This window comes from Sinocyclocheilus anshuiensis, unplaced genomic scaffold (genome assembly GCF_001515605.1).
Source record: "Sinocyclocheilus anshuiensis isolate Anshui unplaced genomic scaffold, SAMN03320099.WGS_v1.1 scaffold130, whole genome shotgun sequence".
Lineage (NCBI taxonomy): Eukaryota > Metazoa > Chordata > Actinopteri > Cypriniformes > Cyprinidae > Sinocyclocheilus > Sinocyclocheilus anshuiensis.
Window position 1 is genome coordinate 3,046,810 of NW_015544207.1, and position 21,601 is coordinate 3,068,410.

General features: G+C 38.7%; 3 protein-coding genes across 4 annotated transcripts in view; 1 reads left to right on the top strand and 2 right to left on the bottom strand.

Annotated features, from left to right (window-relative positions):
* LOC107696969 (CD9 antigen-like) overlaps positions 1-2,164 on the top strand; it is a 21,041-nt gene extending 18,877 nt beyond the window's left edge. Inside the window, exons 6-8 of the mRNA XM_016497549.1 lie at positions 236-298; positions 491-574; positions 1,401-2,164. Of these exons, the coding sequence (XP_016353035.1) occupies positions 236-298; positions 491-574; positions 1,401-1,466 (213 nt within the window). The 3' untranslated portion in view covers positions 1,467-2,164. The remainder of the gene's footprint in view (positions 1-235; positions 299-490; positions 575-1,400) is intronic.
* Positions 2,165-9,182: 7,018 nt separating this feature from the next.
* Positions 9,183-12,570, bottom strand: LOC107697031 (mitochondrial glutamate carrier 1-like). Of its 2 annotated transcripts, none has more exons than XM_016497659.1 (9): positions 12,501-12,570; positions 12,051-12,176; positions 11,684-11,739; positions 11,231-11,321; positions 11,024-11,142; positions 10,398-10,590; positions 9,650-9,807; positions 9,486-9,561; positions 9,183-9,378 (listed from the first exon to the last, which is right to left on the bottom strand). In XM_016497659.1, exons 1-9 carry the CDS (start codon positions 12,518-12,520, stop codon positions 9,219-9,221), a joined length of 999 nt encoding a protein of 332 aa, XP_016353145.1. In that variant the 5' UTR covers positions 12,521-12,570; the 3' UTR covers positions 9,183-9,218. The 2 variants fall into 2 exon arrangements, with proteins under 2 accessions (XP_016353145.1, XP_016353144.1); XM_016497658.1 differs by having other exon boundaries at positions 10,380-10,590.
* A 6,150-nt stretch (positions 12,571-18,720) lies between these two features.
* On the bottom strand, positions 18,721-19,971 carry LOC107696970 (thyrotropin subunit beta-like). Its single transcript, XM_016497550.1, has 2 exons — positions 19,811-19,971; positions 18,721-19,056 (listed from the first exon to the last, which is right to left on the bottom strand). Exons 1-2 carry the CDS (start codon positions 19,964-19,966, stop codon positions 18,817-18,819), a joined length of 396 nt encoding a protein of 131 aa, XP_016353036.1. The 5' UTR covers positions 19,967-19,971; the 3' UTR covers positions 18,721-18,816.
* Positions 19,972-21,601: the final 1,630 nt, after the last annotated feature.

Genomic DNA, 21,601 nt, shown 5'->3' on the forward strand with positions numbered 1-21,601 from the left:
TGTGCATTGGCTCGTTTAGTTTACACTCGAAGTAGATTGGTCTCTCTAAGCGAGATCCCAATTCGTCGGTCATCCGACGTGACGTCTCCGTTCCCTCCTTCAGGGAACGAGGGTTACATACGTAACCGAGACGTTATCAATAACAACACTGATATAAATATAATCTAAATTATGTTTATATATTTGTCTAACCTTATTATGAAAGATTTCAATTTGTAACACTTCAAATCTGCAGTTGAACTGCTGTGGCTCACCTTCAACACAAAGCAGTTTGTGTCAAGACGTCGTATCAAACCAGGTGAGAAAGATGAGGGCCATTATTTATGCAGTTAGTAGAACACTAGTATGTTTGGCACTTGTAGAACTGTATAACACTTCAGTTAGTGTGACATCTGTTCAACGTGCATTGAAACTGAATTATTTAGGAAGATGTGGTATTGAGATGCATATTATCAATCAGTCAGTTATCAATCTGTTTGACTCTATGCAGACATGTCATGAGGCCATTGAACAGTTTTTCAGCAGTAAGCTCTTCATCGTGGGTTATGTGGGGATTGGAATCGCGGGAGTCATGGTAAATACCATTATGTCATTAACTGTAGTCAATATAGTCAGTTTTTATCCTGATCCTGTATAACTTTCAAACTTCATAATTTGAATACTTTAAAATACTTGTAACTTTTAAAACAAGGCCTCCTGATGATTTTCCTTCTTTTGGATTATGTTTTTGAAATTATATAAACAAACAAATAAATAAATGTTTGGGGTTTGTAAGATGTTTTGAGTGTTTTTGGAAGAACTCTCTTATGCTTATCAAGGCTGCATTTATTTAATCAAAAATACAGTAAAAAACAGTAATACTGTGAAATATGATTAGTTTAAAATATGATGTTTTTCTTTTTAATATATTATTATGATCAAATAATAAAAATAACGTATATTACTGTGAGTCAAAGCTGAATTTTCAGCAGCAGTGTCACATGATCCTTCAGAAATCTTTCTAATATGCTGATTTGCTACTCAAGAAACTTTCATCAAGAAATGATGAAAACCGTTGCAGCTGCTCCATATTTTTGTAAACATTTTGCATTCTGGATTCTCTGATGAATACAAAGTTCAAAAGAACAGTATTTATTTAAAAATAGAAATGGTTTGTAACATTATAAATGTCTTTACTGTCATTTTTGTTAATGCGTCCTTGCTGAAAAAACGTATTTATTTATTTTAAAAAGAATCTTACTGACCCCAAATGGTGGTATATATATTTTAATAATAGTAATAATATTTGTAAAACCAAACATTTTTTTTAAATAATGTGCACTTATTGTATGTAAGGTAAGCGTGTGGATTAAAAAGGAAGTCAGTTATAATTTCATGCGTAACATCTTCTCTTTTTACAGATTATTGGCATGATCTTTAGTATGGTCCTATGCTGTGCAATCCGGAACAGCAGGGAGGTGATCTAACACAGTCTTCCTCACCTGGACATGACCTTTCACCTTTGACACTTAACCTCTGCTGGACTTGCATATACAACAGTAACATTCCAACCAAGCTCAAGGTGTTCTTCTGCCACTCAGGAGCCGAAAACAAACCCCACTTTCATAATCCTGTACACCTCAACCAAACGATGGTTAGTCCAGCCTAGTTGTTTAAACTCGATCAAATTGCTGGATTGTCTTTATTTAATGCCTGCTGGTTGGGTGCAGAGCTGGATCTTCCAAATGTGACAAACACAAGTTGTTAAATTCGTTTGAATATAATTTAGATTTTGACTTCAGTTATAGTGCGCACTGATCAGCTCTTTCTGCGAGAGTTTGCAGATTTATGTATTGATGCTATTCCAGGCTGTTGCTGCGTCAGATAAAAATATTGTGTAATGTGATGCCAGGGGTTCTGTGGCAAACCCACGGCCGCTGGGAACGGTGAGAAGAAGACCCACAGATGCCTTTCGCTTTACGTTTGTACACAAACAAAGTAGTCTTCTACGTCACAGACATGTTCCAAGCACAAACAAATGCTTAGCGAAGGTTCAGAACGACATGCACATGCGCACAAAACTCACATGTTGGTGATCTTCAGAAGAATCCTTGTATCCATATCATCCAGTAAGCCCTCTTAAAGGGACAGTTCACGCAAAAATTAAAGATCTATAATCATTTACTCACCCTCATGTTGTTCCAAACCTGTATGTATGGAAGCCCGTTTCTGTCACTGAATAAAAAAATAAAAATTATAATTGCGACTTTTTATCTCGCAATTCTGACTTTTTTTTTCTCAGAATTGTGAAATATAAACTCGCAATTCTGATAAATGAAGTCAGAATTGTTATATAAGCGCGCAATTGCGAGTTAAGTCAGAATAGTGAGATATAAACTTCTCAGAACTGGACTTTATAACTCGCAATTGCGAGTTTATATCTCAATTCTGAGAAAAAAAGTCAGAATTGTGAGATATAAACTCGCAATTGCGAGAAAAAAAGTCATAATTGTGAGATTTTAATCTCGCAGTTCTGACTTTATTTCTCAGAATTGCGACTTTATGTCTAAAACAAGGCCTCCTGATGATTTTCCTTCTTTTGGATTATGTTTTTGAAATTATATAAACAAACAAATAAATAAATGTTTGGGGTTTGTAAGATGTTTTGAGTGTTTTTGGAAGAACTCTCTTATGCTTATCAAGGCTGCATTTATTTAATCAAAAATACAGTAAAAAACAGTAATACTGTGAAATATGATTAGTTTAAAATATGATGTTTTTCTTTTTAATATATTATTATGATCAAATAATAAAAATAACGTATATTACTGTGAGTCAAAGCTGAATTTTCAGCAGCAGTGTCACATGATCCTTCAGAAATCTTTCTAATATGCTGATTTGCTACTCAAGAAACTTTCATCAAGAAATGATGAAAACCGTTGCAGCTGCTCCATATTTTTGTAAACATTTTGCATTCTGGATTCTCTGATGAATACAAAGTTCAAAAGAACAGTATTTATTTAAAAATAGAAATGGTTTGTAACATTATAAATGTCTTTACTGTCATTTTTGTTAATGCGTCCTTGCTGAAAAAACGTATTTATTTATTTTAAAAAGAATCTTACTGACCCCAAATGGTGGTATATATATTTTAATAATAGTAATAATATTTGTAAAACCAAACATTTTTTTTAAATAATGTGCACTTATTGTATGTAAGGTAAGCGTGTGGATTAAAAAGGAAGTCAGTTATAATTTCATGCGTAACATCTTCTCTTTTTACAGATTATTGGCATGATCTTTAGTATGGTCCTATGCTGTGCAATCCGGAACAGCAGGGAGGTGATCTAACACAGTCTTCCTCACCTGGACATGACCTTTCACCTTTGACACTTAACCTCTGCTGGACTTGCATATACAACAGTAACATTCCAACCAAGCTCAAGGTGTTCTTCTGCCACTCAGGAGCCGAAAACAAACCCCACTTTCATAATCCTGTACACCTCAACCAAACGATGGTTAGTCCAGCCTAGTTGTTTAAACTCGATCAAATTGCTGGATTGTCTTTATTTAATGCCTGCTGGTTGGGTGCAGAGCTGGATCTTCCAAATGTGACAAACACAAGTTGTTAAATTCGTTTGAATATAATTTAGATTTTGACTTCAGTTATAGTGCGCACTGATCAGCTCTTTCTGCGAGAGTTTGCAGATTTATGTATTGATGCTATTCCAGGCTGTTGCTGCGTCAGATAAAAATATTGTGTAATGTGATGCCAGGGGTTCTGTGGCAAACCCACGGCCGCTGGGAACGGTGAGAAGAAGACCCACAGATGCCTTTCGCTTTACGTTTGTACACAAACAAAGTAGTCTTCTACGTCACAGACATGTTCCAAGCACAAACAAATGCTTAGCGAAGGTTCAGAACGACATGCACATGCGCACAAAACTCACATGTTGGTGATCTTCAGAAGAATCCTTGTATCCATATCATCCAGTAAGCCCTCTTAAAGGGACAGTTCACGCAAAAATTAAAGATCTATAATCATTTACTCACCCTCATGTTGTTCCAAACCTGTATGTATGGAAGCCCGTTTCTGTCACTGAATAAAAAAATAAAAATTATAATTGCGACTTTTTATCTCGCAATTCTGACTTTTTTTTTCTCAGAATTGTGAAATATAAACTCGCAATTCTGATAAATGAAGTCAGAATTGTTATATAAGCGCGCAATTGCGAGTTAAGTCAGAATAGTGAGATATAAACTTCTCAGAACTGGACTTTATAACTCGCAATTGCGAGTTTATATCTCAATTCTGAGAAAAAAAGTCAGAATTGTGAGATATAAACTCGCAATTGCGAGAAAAAAAGTCATAATTGTGAGATAAAAAGGCACAATTACTTTTTTTTTTTTATTCAGTGGCAGAAACAGGCTTCCATATGTATGAGTTCCTTTGAACACAAAAGATATTTTGAAAAATGGTGGTAACCAAACAGCTGACGGTAGCCATTGGCTTCCACAGTATGGAGAAAATACTATGGAAGTCAATGCTTACTGTGAACTATAAGGTTACCGACATTCTTCAAAATATCTTCTTTCTTTGTTCAACAGCTGAAAGAAACTCATACAGGTTTGGCACAACTCCAGGGTGATTTTTAGTTGAACTGTCCCTTTAAGTCTTGCTTCCCCTCTGAATTTCTCCACGTCCTTTCCACTTCAGGACTGCTTTTCTTGCATTTGAACTCACGCTAACACAGATGATCGGGTTTCTGTTATGTAATAACCGGGCTCATCTGAAGCCCCCACTGATAACGGTACAGCCTGGTATTCTCTGGCACGATGGAGCCAAATCTTCCCATTCTCAAGCTGGATCTTATAGTGTAGAGTTCCCTGGTTATTTTACACATGTAGCTAAGTAAAGACTCTGAAGATCCACTGACACTGTCTTGTGCATTCTACCGTCTATAATTGGCTACATCCAACCATCTGCGCTGTGAATACGAAATGAATCAGACATGAACAACATTTGAATCATTTGCTTGATTCTTTCATTAATTGAGGATGGTTCACGCAGAGTCCTTAAGTGGAGTAATTAGAAGTCGAGTTGGTTACACTTTATTTTAAGGTGTCCTTGTTACTGTGTAATTATACATTTAAGTACTGAGTAATATTAATTAAGTACATGTATGGTTAGGTTTAGGATTAGGGTTTGGCTTGCATGTAATTATGCATAAATTGTTGTTGTTATTAATATAGTAAGTACATGTAACGTGTAACAAGAACACCTTAAAATAAAGTGTTACTGAAGAGTTGTTATTTTTATTATTTCAACATGCATTTATATAAATTGCATGAATAAGTTATAAATGCATTGGTTGACTTTAAAATAATTGGGAGACTGTCCATGTGAATTCCTTTGTACACACTTTCACTTATTAATTAGTGGGGGATTGGATAGGATGGTGAAGTTGAGACAGGAAGTACTGAGAGAGGGAAACAGGATCAGGAAAGGAACTCAGGTCACTCGAAGCACATCTGTGCCATATGTCGTGTTTTGAGGTTTAAATTGGATTTTATTTCTCAGATTTTCAACGAGGTCTCACACTGTTGAACCCCACATTTTTAATCTTAAATTGTGATATTGGACAAAAAAAATTGTCACCTATTCTTCAACTTCAAATGATCAAATTCAGGATTCTGAAATGAGCACTGAAGTATCTCCAATTTGTAATGAATCAAATTTTCCACACACTGAACTGAATTGGTCTTACAGGCTCAACGCACAGTCACATTAGCCATATTTCAGCAACATTTCGCAGGCAAAAATGGTCTATTTTCAATAGTGTAGCAATGCATCAATTGCAGCTCACACAGAAGTCACTTTCAAACCAAGCAGCTTTCTGTTGGTCAAAGTGGAAAATTCATGTGACCAATTTGAACATGAGCGAAGTCTACATGGGGAACTGTAAAATTTCGCCGAGCAACAGTAAATGTGAGTATATCTTCAGTCTTGCATTCTGTGTACATATCTGTGAGAGTTTCATAAGTTGTCATTGTAGTTGTAGTGATCATGAACATCTGTATTGTGCGGTTAATGTGTATAGAGGCAGTTTTGGCCAGTGTACAGCAACTTTTGTTTCATATTATGCATTTGAAGGTGCCTTTTTTATTTATCCGAAAAGACAACATAGTATTTGGTTGAACGTTTTTTTTTTGTTTTGTTTTGTTGTTTTTTTTAATGAAAGGATTGGAAAAGGGATGAAATCCCTCTTTTGTTATTTATAATGGGGCAGCCATTGGTTGGTCAGATATATTTCTGCTGGTGCGTCACTGCTGAAGTTCCTCAAGTTGAAATGGCATTAGAGTAGCGATTCGTCATAGTCGATGCTAACAGAGAGTAATGCATGAAACAAGTGTTCCGTTCACATTCAATGTTGATGTAGATCTATCCTCATACCCACAAGCAACCCTGTTCAGACTGTAAAATAACTAGTATGGAGCATGTAGTGTGGCTTTCGAGTAGAGGCTTTGTTGTAAACTATTTTTAGTGTGTTATTCCTTACACTTTGTGTAAACAATGTCGAGATTTTTTCTTACTGTAAACATAACACTGCAGTCTTTTGATGTTAGTGTTCATAATTTGTGTTTAATTTATTTTTCTGGAGAACAAGTTCAAAACAGCATTCCGGTTTCTCAGGAACACTGCAGCATGAGAACAAATAAACTTGTTTGAAGTTTCTGATTCTTGTGTTTTTGCCGATTTCTTGTGTTCATGTTGCCGATTGGTTGTCAGGCCTGTCTGTTAAATTAAATTATATATGGGTGGCCCGGCTTTTCTGAGCAGACTGCCTAGGATTTACCACAGGACCTTAGTCGGCCCCCTCATCACATGACATTAATACTGCTTGTCTTTTTAACTGATTGCAATGGAAAGCTCTGGAAGTGAAATGTTAGTAGCACAATCGAATCCATGTTGTATCACATGACATGGGCTTAAGTCTTATAGTGTGTGTGTGTGTGTGTGTGTGTGTGTGTGTGTGTGTATTTGGCACCAGCTTGGCAGTAGGTATAATGTAAAGCTTCTGCTACTCAATTCATTCTAAATATAGATCATGCAGTGTTGTCATGCTATTTAGGCCCACCAAGTAGAGTTTGCCAATACCTCAGTAAATCTTTATGAGCATTAATTAATTAAAACATTAAAAACTGTAGTTGTTTTGATATGAACTATTTGTTTTAAAAATGAATTTAATTGAAAATTTCACATTTTAAGATAATTAAATCATTAAGATAATTTAATTATTTTGTTACCACTTGTATTCCATGCTACACAAGCACCAGAGTCAAATGGAAATGCCACTTCCATTTGTAATTGTATTACTATCCAGCAGGAATTACTGTACGCCTTTAAATACAGAGGTCAGAAAATAAACCAATTTTTATTGTAAATTACATTGTAACTACAATGAATCTCATTCAAAAAAAATTATTTAACACATACATTACAGTCATGCTGGCCACATCGCCACTTTAAAGCAGGACTTCATTTTGACTTGTGTTTCTGGCATGAAATGCACGTCAGCTGCAAGTGCATGCTATGCAGGAAGCACTAGGGCAGAATCAGGCTAAAGTTTCATCTGCAATGCACAGTTTGCACTTTTCACCAACACACATGTGTTCTTAGTTAACACTCACCAAGCACTTTAGAGTTTTCTTTACTGCATCTCATGCTTTATTTGAATCTTTAACTTTGTAATTTTGTTTTAAAGCACACATAATATAATGCATACTGTATAAAACTTTTATTCTATCTATTTTGAGCTATAAATAAAAGCAAATGTTATACTTCAAAACTGATAACTTCACAATTATGTCTATTTTTACGAATTTAGCCTGAGCTTAGTTCTGAGTTAGTTTTGTTGGGTAGAATTTTTTTTTTTTTTTTTCATATCTCTGAACACCACCTTACTTGCAAAGCATATCAGTGATTTTTACATACTTTACACTTATGGATTGTGTTGTCTATTTTAAATCATAGCCAAATTTATTAGAAATGTTAAGAGATAATAGCTTATCCAAAAGACATCATAATTTTGTCATTCCAAAAAAAAAAAAAAACAGCTGAGAACTTTTTAAATGAATGTATTTGCACATACTAACAACAAAATTAGGAACACTGTGAAATAAACAAGAGCAAAACACAAATAGTTTTTAGTTATGGTCCTTGTGTCAAACCACTGTTCAAATAGTTTTGTTCCATATTTCTTCTGTTTAGCACACTCAAATACCCAGTTTCTGGAATGGTTCAAGATGTTCAAGATGACTCTTAAGTATGACAATTTAACAAGGTTAGGTTGAACAGAATGTCTTTTAATTCTGTAAAAGTAAAGCCTAACTTCAGCAGGAATCAAACATCCTGTCTCTGTGTGTGTGTGTCTCTTCAAAGTCATGTACTGTATATTGTATAACAATGTCCTCATAGGTATGCCTCCACGCTAATGTCCACATTAATCAGCAGTGCCTCCGTTATATTGTGTATATACAAAACCTCACAAGAAAGGTAGGGCAGAAATGGTTAATGGATGACATATGTATAAAAAAAGATATTGCATGATTTTCTGGCCCTTTGAGTGCATGAGTCATGGCCATATGCTTTCAAATCAACTCTCACTGAGGATAAATCTGACCTCTCTGACCATACATTTCCAAAAGAAAAAGAAACAATCATGTGCAATGATATAGCTTCCTGAATAAGCCAGTTGAATATGCTATAGGTAGCATGTAAAGACGTGAACTTAAACTCTAAGCCATTAACAGTCTTCTCCAACAACCACTTGTTTCAACACACTCTAACAATTATAAAACACATAATAGTTTGTATGAGATGGCGAAAATGTGCCCTCACAGAAAAAAAAGGTATTGGGGTGGTATACACCTTTGTACCTTACTTACCCCTAAAGAGTGCATAGTAGTACCTTATAAGAACATATTAATACTTAGTGGTACATATTCATTTTGAAAGAGTACCACCCCAGTGACAACTTTTGTACCTTTTTTTTCTGAGAGTGTATGATGTCCTATAACTTGGTTTATATAGAAACTTTTAACCTTTATAGGTAACCTTTTGCCTTCTCATACAAATTATTACAAATTGTAATGAGAGCAGGTTGGTTTGTTCTCAGATAATTATTCGCATCATAGCTGCGTTGGTCTTTAAAGTTTAATTCAGGTGGTTTCATAGCTTAGACAGAGTAAAGGTTGAATGGGCTTTGTCCCAAGAGAAATTCCCCAACACCGATGAAATAAACCACTTGAGCAATTCCAAAGAGTGGAGCAATGACCAGCGCCCTGCAGCCGGCACCCTTCAGAAAAGCAGCTGGCCCTTCTTTGCGCATTATCTTTCTGTATGAACAAAGAGCGGAATCATCATTAACACAGCCGAAAAAGAAAATTGTATTAATTGTTACGGATTCTTTTTCGCAGAATGTCCATTAACCAGGTTGCTTTACCTGATGCAGTCTGCCACACCATTGTAGGTGTCTTCGTTTGCAATTTTATTGAGTGACTGCAGCCGGGTTTTCACGACTGGATAGAGATGGGATCAGCTTTAGTCTTTGCACATGAACTAACATCTACACAAACAGGTGTTCTTCAGCAAAACTTGAAGACTCACCGTCACAAGGACTGACTGCCACAGCCGCTGTACATCCAGCCACACAGCCCGAAATAAAAGACCAGTAAAAAGGCACATCATCATCCTCAGATGATGTCTTTCCCAGCTTGTTGATGTGGGCAAACAGCGGAAAGTAAATCACAGAGAAAGGGATGTCCCTGTAAGAAGAAGACCCAAGGTCTGTTTTACTAATGTCTCAAGAGATAACGTGCCCAAGTTGGACGTTCATGGATCAGCATCTTTTGTCGAATGTACCTAGCAAACATATACAGCCCTAACCCCCCACCTACTCCTAAAATCTGAAAGGAATGATGGACTAGTTGTTCAAGGTCCTAACAAAATCTGACTCTAAATTTAGATTGTTTGATGGCAATGTTGTTCCAGGACCAACAAGTATGTTAATCAAGGGGCAAGTCCAACTTGGGTCGATCATGCTACACCAGGGGTGTCCAATACTGCTCCCGGAGGGCTATCTTTCAGCAGAGTTTAGTCCCAGTCATAATTAAACACACTTGAACTAGGTCTTTAGGATCATTAGAAACTTCCAGGCAGATGTGTCAGAGCAAACTCTGTAGGAAAGTGGCCCTCCAGGAGCAGGAATGGACACCCCTGCTTTACACCAATATTTCCTTGTGGTATTTAGTTTAGAGATACTGTGGTACTTGAACCAGTAGTTCAACAGAGTTTAAGCAAAAGGATTGAATTTGGAATAAATTGCCGTAACATTTACCGTAAAGGATAGTCGTACCTCATGAGGGTTGCTCCGAGTCCTTTGTAAAGTCCTTGGATGCCCTTTGTGCGAAACAGTTCCTGGGCAATCTGAATGGCTGACACTTTCCTAATTGAAGACACAGGACCCACATTGTACGAACAGTTCAGGACCGGACTGGCTGTCCCAAGTTTCACAGTGTGGAGCACGGGTAAGTTCCTCTGCTGGGCCACTGAATGTAAAAGATGACACAGCCTGTCAAGTAACTTCCTGCAGAAAGAATACCTTACAAATCAGTGGTTCTAAACTCCGATCATATGGATCCACCTCTTTAAACATTTTGTATGTCTCTGTTATCTGACATACTTAGTTCATGGAGCTCTCTTCTAACGAGCTGATGATCTGAATCAGGTGCGTTAAATAAAGAAGACATGCCCAAATTTGCAGAGCAGTTGGTCCCCAGTACTGGAGTTGAGAACCACTGGCTTAAATCATACAAAATTAGTTGGGGCACTTTCAACAAGTCTTAGATACAAGAAGGAGATGAAGTACAGGAGGAAATATTCACTGATTTGATCATTGATTACATCATGAACATTGAAGGTATTGAAAATTGAAGACTGATTGTAATGGAAGGTGAACCTGGGTCAGTATTCATGCCTCACCAAGTCGTCCTGCGTCCTGAAGCTGGATCTTGAGCATTTCCATTGGGGTTGTGACAATGACCTGACACATCCCTGCCCCGCAGCCAGCCAACATTTCCTGAAACACGCTCAGCTTGAGTCTGAAACACAGGTGAGGATCATTCAACCCTTTCATTTAACTATTATTGAGTATTGTACAATTTCTTGATAGAAGCGGAGGGAACGTACTCTCCCCTACTGAGCTGCTGACGGAAGAAATCATTGGCGGCCAGTTTGATGGCCTTCTCAGGAGTCACCAGTGTTAGGTTGACTGCTGCACCTGTAGGAATTTGGGAAATTTTAGAAACATTTTAATGAGAATTTTGGTAAAGAAAAATGAACAATTTTGGTAAGTTCAAAGTTTTGGGAGGAAATTCCTGCTTTGGATCATCGTATAATTCCTGACACAGAGTATAATAATAAATCAATAAAAACTTTTTTTGCAAACTATATCAAATATCTAAAAGTAAGTCACAGGAACCAACAGCTTTGGACTGGATTGACTTTGGATTGGTGTCTCTTTATGCAAATAGTGTAAAGTGCTGACATGCAAGTTATGTTGCATCATGAAGATGTCCACGGGGCTTTAGATTTTAGGAAACAATGAAGGTCAAATTCTAACAAATTTCTAAAACTACTTACCTCTGTACATTCCAAAGTATCCCTCAGATCGAACAGTCTTAATCAGACAGTCCATCCTAATCAAAATAATAATGTTATTGTTGTCTACTGAGCTAAGTCACCATTCTAAAGCTACAGTATAGAATGAATACTGAATAAGCTGCACCCTTTTCACTAATCCATAATGTTCTGAGAAAGAAAAACGAGTTTCAGGCCATCATGACAGGTAATTATCTCACTTACTCCCAGGAACTCTCTTTCTCAGAAAGTGTTGTCTTATTTATGGTTGAGTGAACTTGCAAGTGTTTAGTGTATGGTTAAAAGTAAGTATTTTTTGCTTTGCATTGAAATTAAAATTTTACAAATGTGGAAATCAAACATAGCCTACATGTTCTTGTAAACCCGTTGGCTTCCTCTTTGGTTCTGGAGTCTTGTCTTGGCAAGATCTATAGGAAACACACAGGTAACACCCACCAGTCCAGCAACTCCACCATTGATGAGTTTGGCAGGGAGGCTTGAAAGAAACACAAGAGAGCGAATGAATGAATCAATACCTCAAAAAAAATCTAAGTAATTGTATTCCTAATGCATTCATTCACTCCTAACCCATTCCTCCATTTAACAATGATGTGAAATCAAGGCATTGCTTTGAAGAAAAGGTCAGAAGAAGCAAGGCAATGTCAGGTTGACACATTTATTTAACAATTCCCTTTTAATATGTTACAGTCCCAGTGTGTATGAAAGGTATAAACTGATTAACTACACCAATACAGCAACTTCAAAGGGGTTTTTATTGACTACAACACAACACACAACAAACAGTGGTTCTGGTTCATACCTGATTGGTTGTTGAGCCATGGTGAGAGGTTTGTGGTTTGGTTAGAGGACTGTGGTAGACAGAGGTGCAGTCACTGTGCAAAGCAGCAGAGAGGGGTTATATACGGTAACCCCTCCCAGAAGCCTCAGGCAACCCCGGTAGTTCACTCCCTCACTGTGTGTCTCCGCTGTGACTGACTGCACGGCCAATCAGAGGAGCAGGATCTTCTTACAGTAAGCATGCAATGAGACACTTACACTACTGCATACACACTTGCATGCGTGTTTAGGGATTTTTGATGAGTACATTTAAATGCATTTATAAGTTTTAGAAGACTTAGTATTTGAAAAAAAGAGACATTTTTAAAATGTTATGTTTTTTAAAGAATGTTGGATTTCTTCCTAAACGTGCTCTTACACGTCTAGAATGTTCTACATGAATGACTAAATTATTTTCTTTGAGAATTTTTTTTTTAACTGTCTGTCTACTGTCGCAAAAACTTTCATAGTACAGATTTTTTACTTTTATTAAGTAGTATGTGAAAAGTGTAAGTTACATGTTCATGTTGTTAACACGTGATATTTATTGTGCAAGAATTTCTCTAAAACGCAAATTTTCATTTATGTGATTTACATAAATAAATATATATATATATATATATATATAAGTAATATAATACAAATAGTACTGATCTAAATAGAAGTTTAATGTTTCTGGATGGCAATTGAAATATATGTGCCCTTCATTGAGACACTTCAACCAATTTAATCTTTAATCTTACTTAATGTAATTATATTTAAATTATAGATTTTGACTCTCCAGGGTACACTCTCTTTAATGTACATATTAGAGATCCATATTTTTTATTTGTAAACATACATCCAAGGTACTTGCACCATTTTAGGTAGGCTAAAATGTCTAATTATGAGTAAAATGGGGCTGTTACACTAGATATACACATAAGTGAAAACATATATATATATATATATATATATATAATAAAATTGAATATACATGTATAAAATTATATAATTTAAAAATGATTGTACTCGAGAAACAATAACTAACAAATATTTATAAAGTATAAAGTTTTGTTTTAACTTTTATAAATGTTGACTGAAATAACATTTCTTTAACCTAGTTATTTACATTTAACTTAGTTAAATTGTATTATATACTTTTTTGATTAAGTAGAATTAAAATCACAATGATTGAAACAACATTAAGTCAATATGGCAAGCTGGACAAATAAAGTTCAGTCAATGACATATTAAACTGTATGTAAAAATTAACAGAACATAACTACATTTGGGTAATATATCACTGTTTTGAAAATGGGAATTCTTGATGTTTGCTAAATACTAATTGTGATTTTGCACAAAATTATTTTTGTTTTCCCACTATTCACTATATGCCTTGTTTGCTCCACACTTTCTATTAATTCACAAAAGAACCCTTAATGTGGCACAAAAAAACTATTAATTAAGACTAATCCTGATATGTCCTGAGCGAGGATGTATAACAGCTCTAGATAACTTTTTTTTTTTTTTGGACAGTATACTCTGTCACAAGCTGCAAAACAAAAACAGGTCTATACCCTTTTTGTTTTTACTGGGAAATGACCGTAACCAAAACGTTCCCTGATGGAGGGAACGGAGACGGTATGTCGTGATGACATTAGGGGTCTTACTTGGGATCCCGAATCCTTTCTGATTAAGAGAAAATGGCAATGAAATTTGGCTAGTGTATTATGCATGTTGAGCCGATCCTGTGCATACGGGTATAAATAGGCGACAGGTGCATCCACTCATCAGGTTTTATGCTGAGGAGCCGAGAACTTGTCCCTGGCAACCAGCGATGGTTCAAGGTTGTGGCATGGGGACATAACGTCTCCGTTCCCTCCATCAGGGAACTAGGGTTATGTATGTAACCGAGACGTTCTCTATTTGTCGGTCACTACGAGTAAATCAATTTTTAAATCATTTTCTCAGTTTTTAAATTCCTTGTTTTTGTCACGTGCATGTTCCTGTTTGCCCTTATTTGGTTCTTCCTGTGTCCTGTCCTCATTGGTTATCATTTGTGTCCAGCTGTGTTTCATTAATTGTCAATTTGATTCCAGGCGTGTCTCCTTAGTCCCTCGTTATCCTGTGTTTAAAAGCCCCAGTCCTTTCAGTTAGTGTTTGTCGGTTCTACTTGTTGATGTCTTCTGCTATGTGTGTCTTCCTGGTTCCCTTGATTCAATTAAAGTCTCATGTGTTGATGTACTCCTGGTCTCCTCTTTCCTCGCTCCGTGCTCCCTCACAGTAGCACCGTGACAGAAGAACCGACCGTGACTGTAAGCGGCACCCCTTCTACCTGTGTTTGTTTTCCGTTTTTTTAATTGTTTTTTTGTTTTTTTTCCCCGTTCGATTCTCCCTGCCCAAATGGAGGAACGAGCGATGTTCAGCGGTAGCTCAAGCAAACCCCGACCCTGTCAGTTACGCGAGGGCATTCGTGCTGCTCGCCCTCGCCAGCTCCCTCGAGGGGGAAACCCTAATGACTCTGTTCCGGCTCGAGATAACATACTATCGCCCCGCGGATCTCCCACCACCAACCTCGACTGGAAGGAGGCAGTCATCCGGTGACTGGAGAGCCTCCGATCCCGATCTGGAACCCTTCCGCCGGCCGTTCCTGAGTCAAGTTCACCGGCCGCTCCTATGGCAAGCCTGCCGGCCGTTCAGCACTCTAGCCCGCCGACCACGCCTTCCACCCCGAACCGGGAGAGGAACCAAAGGCGGAGAAGGTGGTCGGCTCCAGCCCCAGTGCTCGCTCCAGTGTCGGCTCCAGCCCCAGTGCTCGCTCCAGTGTCGGCTCCACGAAAGCGCCTTGCTGTGCCTGCTCCTCCAGAGCTCCCTCCAGTGCCAGCACCTCGTAAGTGCTTCCCTGATTCCTCGTTTAGCCCAAGAAGGGCTCCTGATCCCCAGTTAAGCCCAGGGAGGGCTCCTGATTCCTCGTTTAGCCCAGGAAGGGCTCTTGATCCCCAGTTAAGCCCGGGGAGGGCTCCTGTTCCCGAGTATAGCCCAGGGAGGGCTCCAGTTCATATACCCGTGATCCACCATGGCCTCCTGAGTCTCCTGGTCTGCCATGGCCTCCTGAGTCTCCTGATCCGCCATGGCCTCCTGAGTCCCCTGACTGTCGCCGAATAGCCCAGCCTGGGAGATGGGAGCGTCAAGAATGGCCTCCTGAGACCCCTGATCCGCCATGGCTCCCTGAGCTCCCTGCTCCACCATGGCTCCCTGAACTGTCTGCTCTGCCATGGCAACCTGAACTGCCTGCTCCGCCATGGCCTCTTGACCCGCCCTGGAGGCTTCCCTTGTCTCCGCCCTGTTCCAGTCCTGCACCAGCCTCCAGGGCACCCCCCCGCTCCCCGATGGTCCCGCGCTGTCCGGGAGGGGGTCGATCTGTCACGTGTATGTTCCTGTTTGCCCTTATTTGGTTCTTCCTGTGTCCTGTCCTCATTGGTTATCATTTGTGTCCAGCTGTGTTTCATTAATTAGTTTATTTGATTCCAGGTGTGTCTCGTTCCTCCCTGTATGAAATGTGCTATATAAATAAACTTGCCTTGCCTTGAGGCGTGGCCCGCGGCAGAATGGTGGCAGGTGGAGGATCACGCCAGGGCAGGATGTGCTGGATAGACTCAGTCTGCCGCTGCACTGGCAAGAACTGCTGGGCGAAGTCCTCGACAGTGTCGCCGAATAGCCCAGCCTGGGAGATGGGAGCATCAAGAAAGCCCACTTTGTCGACGTCACTCATCTCAGCAACGCTGAGACATAGATGGCACTCATGAGCCACGAGTGTGGACATCGCCTTCCCAAGGGACTGCGTCGCGACTCCCGTCGCCTGGATGGCGAAGCTAGTCGCGTTACACAGATCCTGCATTTACCCCAGGCTGGTACTACCCCCATGCATTTGTTTGAGTGCCTTGGCTTGGTGGACCTGCAGGATTGCCATGGCATGCAGGGCAGAGGCAGCTTGGCCCGCAACACTGTAAGCCTTGGCGGTGAGAGCCGCCCTCAGCTTACAGGCTTTGGACGGGAGACGAGGACGATTCCTCCAAGTGGCGGCGTTTTGCAGGCACAGGTGCACCGCAACCGCACTCTCCATCTGGGAAATGTCAACGTACCCCCTAGCTGCCCCGCCATTGATGGTAGTGAGGATGGAGGAGGCAGACGAGCAGCTTCCGGCCGAAAAAGGCGCAACCGCACTCTCCATCTGGGAAATGTCAACGTACCCCCTAGCTGCCCCGCCATTGATGGTAGTGAGGATGGAGGAGGCAGACGAGCAGCTTCCGGCCGAAAAAGGGGCTGTCCACGACTTCATCAGCTCCTCATGCACCTCTGGGCAGAAAGGAACAGGGGCAGGGCATGGTCGCGAGCCACAGCTTGTGCCGAGGAACCAATCACCCTGCCGCGAGGGCTCGGGACTGGGAGATGTGCACACCTCCAGCCCGATGCTCACGGCAGCCCGGGAAAGCATGGCCGTCAACTCTGGGTCTGATTCAGCAGTGGCGACAACACCCGAGGGGTGCAGCCTCGCCGAATCTTCATCCTCAGAGGACGATCGCCCATCCCCCGGTGCTGCTATCGTCATCTGATCCTCTATCGGCACGCCGAATGAAACGCTGGGTATGCCGTAAGACGGCACAGCAGAATCACCGGGGAGCCCCACAGAACAGCTGCTGTGAGAGGAGTGAGAGGTCCGTGGGGACTGACCCGGCGGAGAGGCTCTCACTGTAACCCTCAGATTGCCCAGAGCACTAGCCCGAGCACTAGATGGTTCTCTGCTCGTGGCAGAGAAGTTAGCACGGGTAGTGACAGAGGGAGCCCCTCCCATCCCCGTGAGGAGAGAGAGGTGCAATCGCAGCGCTGCCATGGTCATACTCTCACAGTGAACCATCCATGGACACAGCTTCAGCGTGTTGGATGCCCAGACACTGAAGACAATGATCGTGGCTGTCTACGGAGAATAGGAAATGACCGCAACCAAGAGGACACGGACAGAACGGCATCTTTAAAAAGACACGAGCCATCCGTGATCAGAAACTGCTCTTTTAGATGAAGCACCCAGGGGAATCGCTGAATTAACAGGGACGCCTCTGATTGTTCCGTAACGCCACCCAGAATAGCCTATTTTCCAGCAGCAGACAGAATTCGCCTGGTGAATCTCGAACTGTGTTCATTCACTCGGCTCCAAAGCAAAAATCTGATGAGTGGATGCACCTGTCGCCTATTTATACCCGTATGCACGGGGAGTGGCTCAGCATGCAAAATCCACTAGCCAAATTTCATTGGCATTTTCTCTTAATCAGACAGGATTCAGGCTCCTAAGTAAGACCCCTAATGTCGTCACGACATAACTCGTAGTGACTGACAGATAGGGAACTACAATACTATGTTATATGACCATAAAATAATTAGATTTTTTTATCTGTTCTGCTTTTTAGTTATAGCATAACAAATTAAAACTATATTGTGGAAACAGATTGTGATAGTTATGAATTAAAACTTATTTTGATTCTGAAAACAAAAATCACAAAAATCACAAATTTATATGCAATTTTCCTAATATGGAAATGTCAAACCAAATTTTATCAGTTTATTTTTCAGTTTTCACAACATTATTTACATACTTTGCTGATTTCATAATAAAACGTGCAAGTCATCATCATCATCAATCAGTAACAATTTAAAATAAATTTTTTGCCAAATTGTCCTTCTGACACACGCAAACATATGTACTCGACAAACTGTGCAATTTATATGTAAATATATTTTACAAGCCTTTTTTTTTTGATGTAACCTAAAAAGTCAAATTTTTTGATTGCAGTCATACATTAAAGATTAAAACCAAGGTAGAATGTTTTGTTGTTATTGTGGAGATTTATATTAGTTATTTTTGATTAGTATATATATATGGTGCTTTAGTAATGGTGTTTTTCTCTGTCTGTTATAAACCTTTGCTTGTTAAAAAAAAAAAGTAGTGAGTGATGTTATAAGTTACAGTAAATGAGACTTGATTGATTAATGCAGACATTTATAGTGAAAAAGATACAGACAGGAGAACCACAACAAAGACCGCCTCTCTTCTGCAAGACACTATAGCTGAGTTTTGTATGTGTGTGTATATATTATATATACAACATTGTTACAAAACCATCCATATTGTTTATGCTTTCTATAACTGAATTCAGAAACACTTTCTAATAAAACATTAAGAAATGTTACCAAAACATTAAGAGGGAAAAAAAGGAAATCAGAGGGAAATTATAGTGAGGAGGGCAGCCCCTGGTCGATTGATTTCAGATGGCACACAGTTGCTCGGAGCATTTGCTGGGAGTGTGTTTTGGCTTGTAGACACACTCGTTCTTGGTAGTGTTGCATTTTGTGCAGCGGCACCGGCGTGCCACCGGATAAAAGAAGAGCGGGTCAGTGTGGACGGGACAGCCGGGCATCTTAGCAGAATGATAGACCAGAGAATGATGCATGCATCCTCTCTGAATCAGGAAACGCTTGCCCTCAAATCCTCGCACGTTTGTGTCCTGTCACACACAGAAAATGGACACTGTAGTAATATATATCTATATATATATATATATATATATATATATACTGAATTTATTATAGCCTAATTTATTTATATATGTAACACCTAATCTAATATACAACAATGCTAAATATTATGTATTTATACTTAGCCTATTACTAATTATTACTTATTACTGGGGTTGCAAAAAGGTGGAAAATGTCCAGTAAATTTTGGAAACTTTCCAGGATTTTTTGGGAATATTCCAGGAATTTATGGAAAGTTTACAGACATTTTCAATATTTATTGCTTCATTTTAAAAGCAATGTTTTATACATTTTATAATTCATTTTCTCTCTCTCTCATATGTATTTCTTTCTTTTTCTTTCTTTCTCTCTCTCTATCTCGCTCTCTCTCTCACACACACACACACACACACACACACACTGTATACCCCAAAAGCAAATGCTAGAACAACTATACTCATAATAAAAAAAAAAAAAAAAAAAGATATTGGATGTTTTTTTATGATTAAATATGTTATATTCAATATTAAATTCAATGTGTTCCAAATATTTTAATGATTTCTTAATATTTTAAGACCAGATGCTCCATTGTATGCCTCACACAAAATAAAACAGAAAACACCATTTATCATGAAACCTGCTGATCTCTGGCATTGAACTGGTCAATTGTCGGAATTATTTTAAACATTATTACATCTAAGAAGCACGCTCCTTGAGTTTGGTGAGAAACTGTCAGGCTCTTACCTGTGTGAAGCACATTCCGCTGCACATGGTGGTGTTAACAGCCATGCAGTGACCGCACTCGTGTCTCTCCACATACAGCGTGTAGTTCTTCAGAGAGCAGGCCAGGAGAACATCTCCTCCCAACACAAACAGCAGACTGCAAATGAACATCCTCATCTTCATCCAGCACCTCTCCAAACTCCAAAACCAGCTCAAAATCTTCCTCTGGAGGATCGCTGTGGATCTGGCTGATGTTCTGACCAATGCTGTTGAGAGAAGTCAGATTTTGATTGGGTCAGAGTTTCTCTTGTGCTTTTAGACTCACACTAATCCCAAATTATCTGTGTGCCTCTTATCTTGCGGTGCAGGGAGGGAGGGTCTTCAGGCTGATCCTCCACACTGGAAATCAATGTGACACCGAATGGCCCCACTCCTGCATCTCTTGATGTAACAGCAAGTGGTCAGTGGAATGGGTAATTATGCATCGCAATTTATCATTTCAAACAAATGCCTGCGAATGAAAATCAAGGAAAACTTTTATTATATTAAATTTTATTATATTACAAATGTGACATTTCATTTGAGAATAATTGTATTTTAACAATTTGATTACATATTGCAAATTATTCTAGCAAATTCTATATCAAAACAGGATTATAAATCATCAAAACACGAACATATGAACTTCAATGCAAGTCCTAAAGGTCAGCTATGCATCACTGAAAATATAATATCAAAATATGTACAATTTGCATTTTCTATATAAAGAATGAATAGTGGCTGAACTACTGAACTAAAATAACTTCTGTATTAATATATGAATATATTCCCACGTGTGTTATTTTCTATATTAATTTATCACTGCATTATTATCATTAAATTATTGTCAAGCAGCAAATGTTCAGAAATCTGTATACTGTAGAATATTAAAGTCATAATTGTTGTATATTGAAATAACACTACACAATATGAACATGACATTATTGACAAAAAATATATATATCAAATTCTTTTATTTATTTGTTTACATTATGGGGCATAATGTGGGGTAAAAATGTGCGTGGTAACTGATTTTATTCTATAATATTGTTTTAATTCAAGTCAAAATGTTATTTAATATGACTGAATCAGCCTGACTACACTGACAAACATTATTAATGTTCAAATCAGGAGGTAATAGCTTTTTTGCAGACTTCTGCACATTTTACATTGGGTGTTCTGTCTGTAATAAACTGATCAACTTTCGTCTGGTTTTGATTCATTATCACAGTCACGTCCTTGTTGCAATTCTTGCCCCAGTTCTGTTGGGTAAAAGGGGCTGTGTGTGTTTCACGTGTCTTGTTGTTCACCTGGACAGTGTTTTGCGTGTCTAATCCCCACTAATGCTTCGCTCTCGGCCGCTGGGACATGTGCTGCCAAAGCATGCTTCCAAACCTCACTCATGCTCAAACACAGAGAGAAATACAACATCCAAAATAGCTCAGTAATTCAATAAAAGAGATACATATGAATAGATGCTTATAGTTCATATGTATACAACACAGTAAAAACCTAAAAATGTGCTCCAGGATTTTAATAAAAATATAATTTAATTATTTATCAGACAGAATAAACCTGACCATATTAGCATACCATTGAAATAGTTCTTTAAGGCAATAACTGCACTTTATTCATTTATTTACTTATTACTTTATTATTTATTTACTTTACTGTATTTTTGGATGTACGGTAAAGAAGTAATAAGCTAGTATTATATGTTACAATGTTTGTTAATTAAAGTTGTTATAAAGATATTACATTTTATTACAAGAA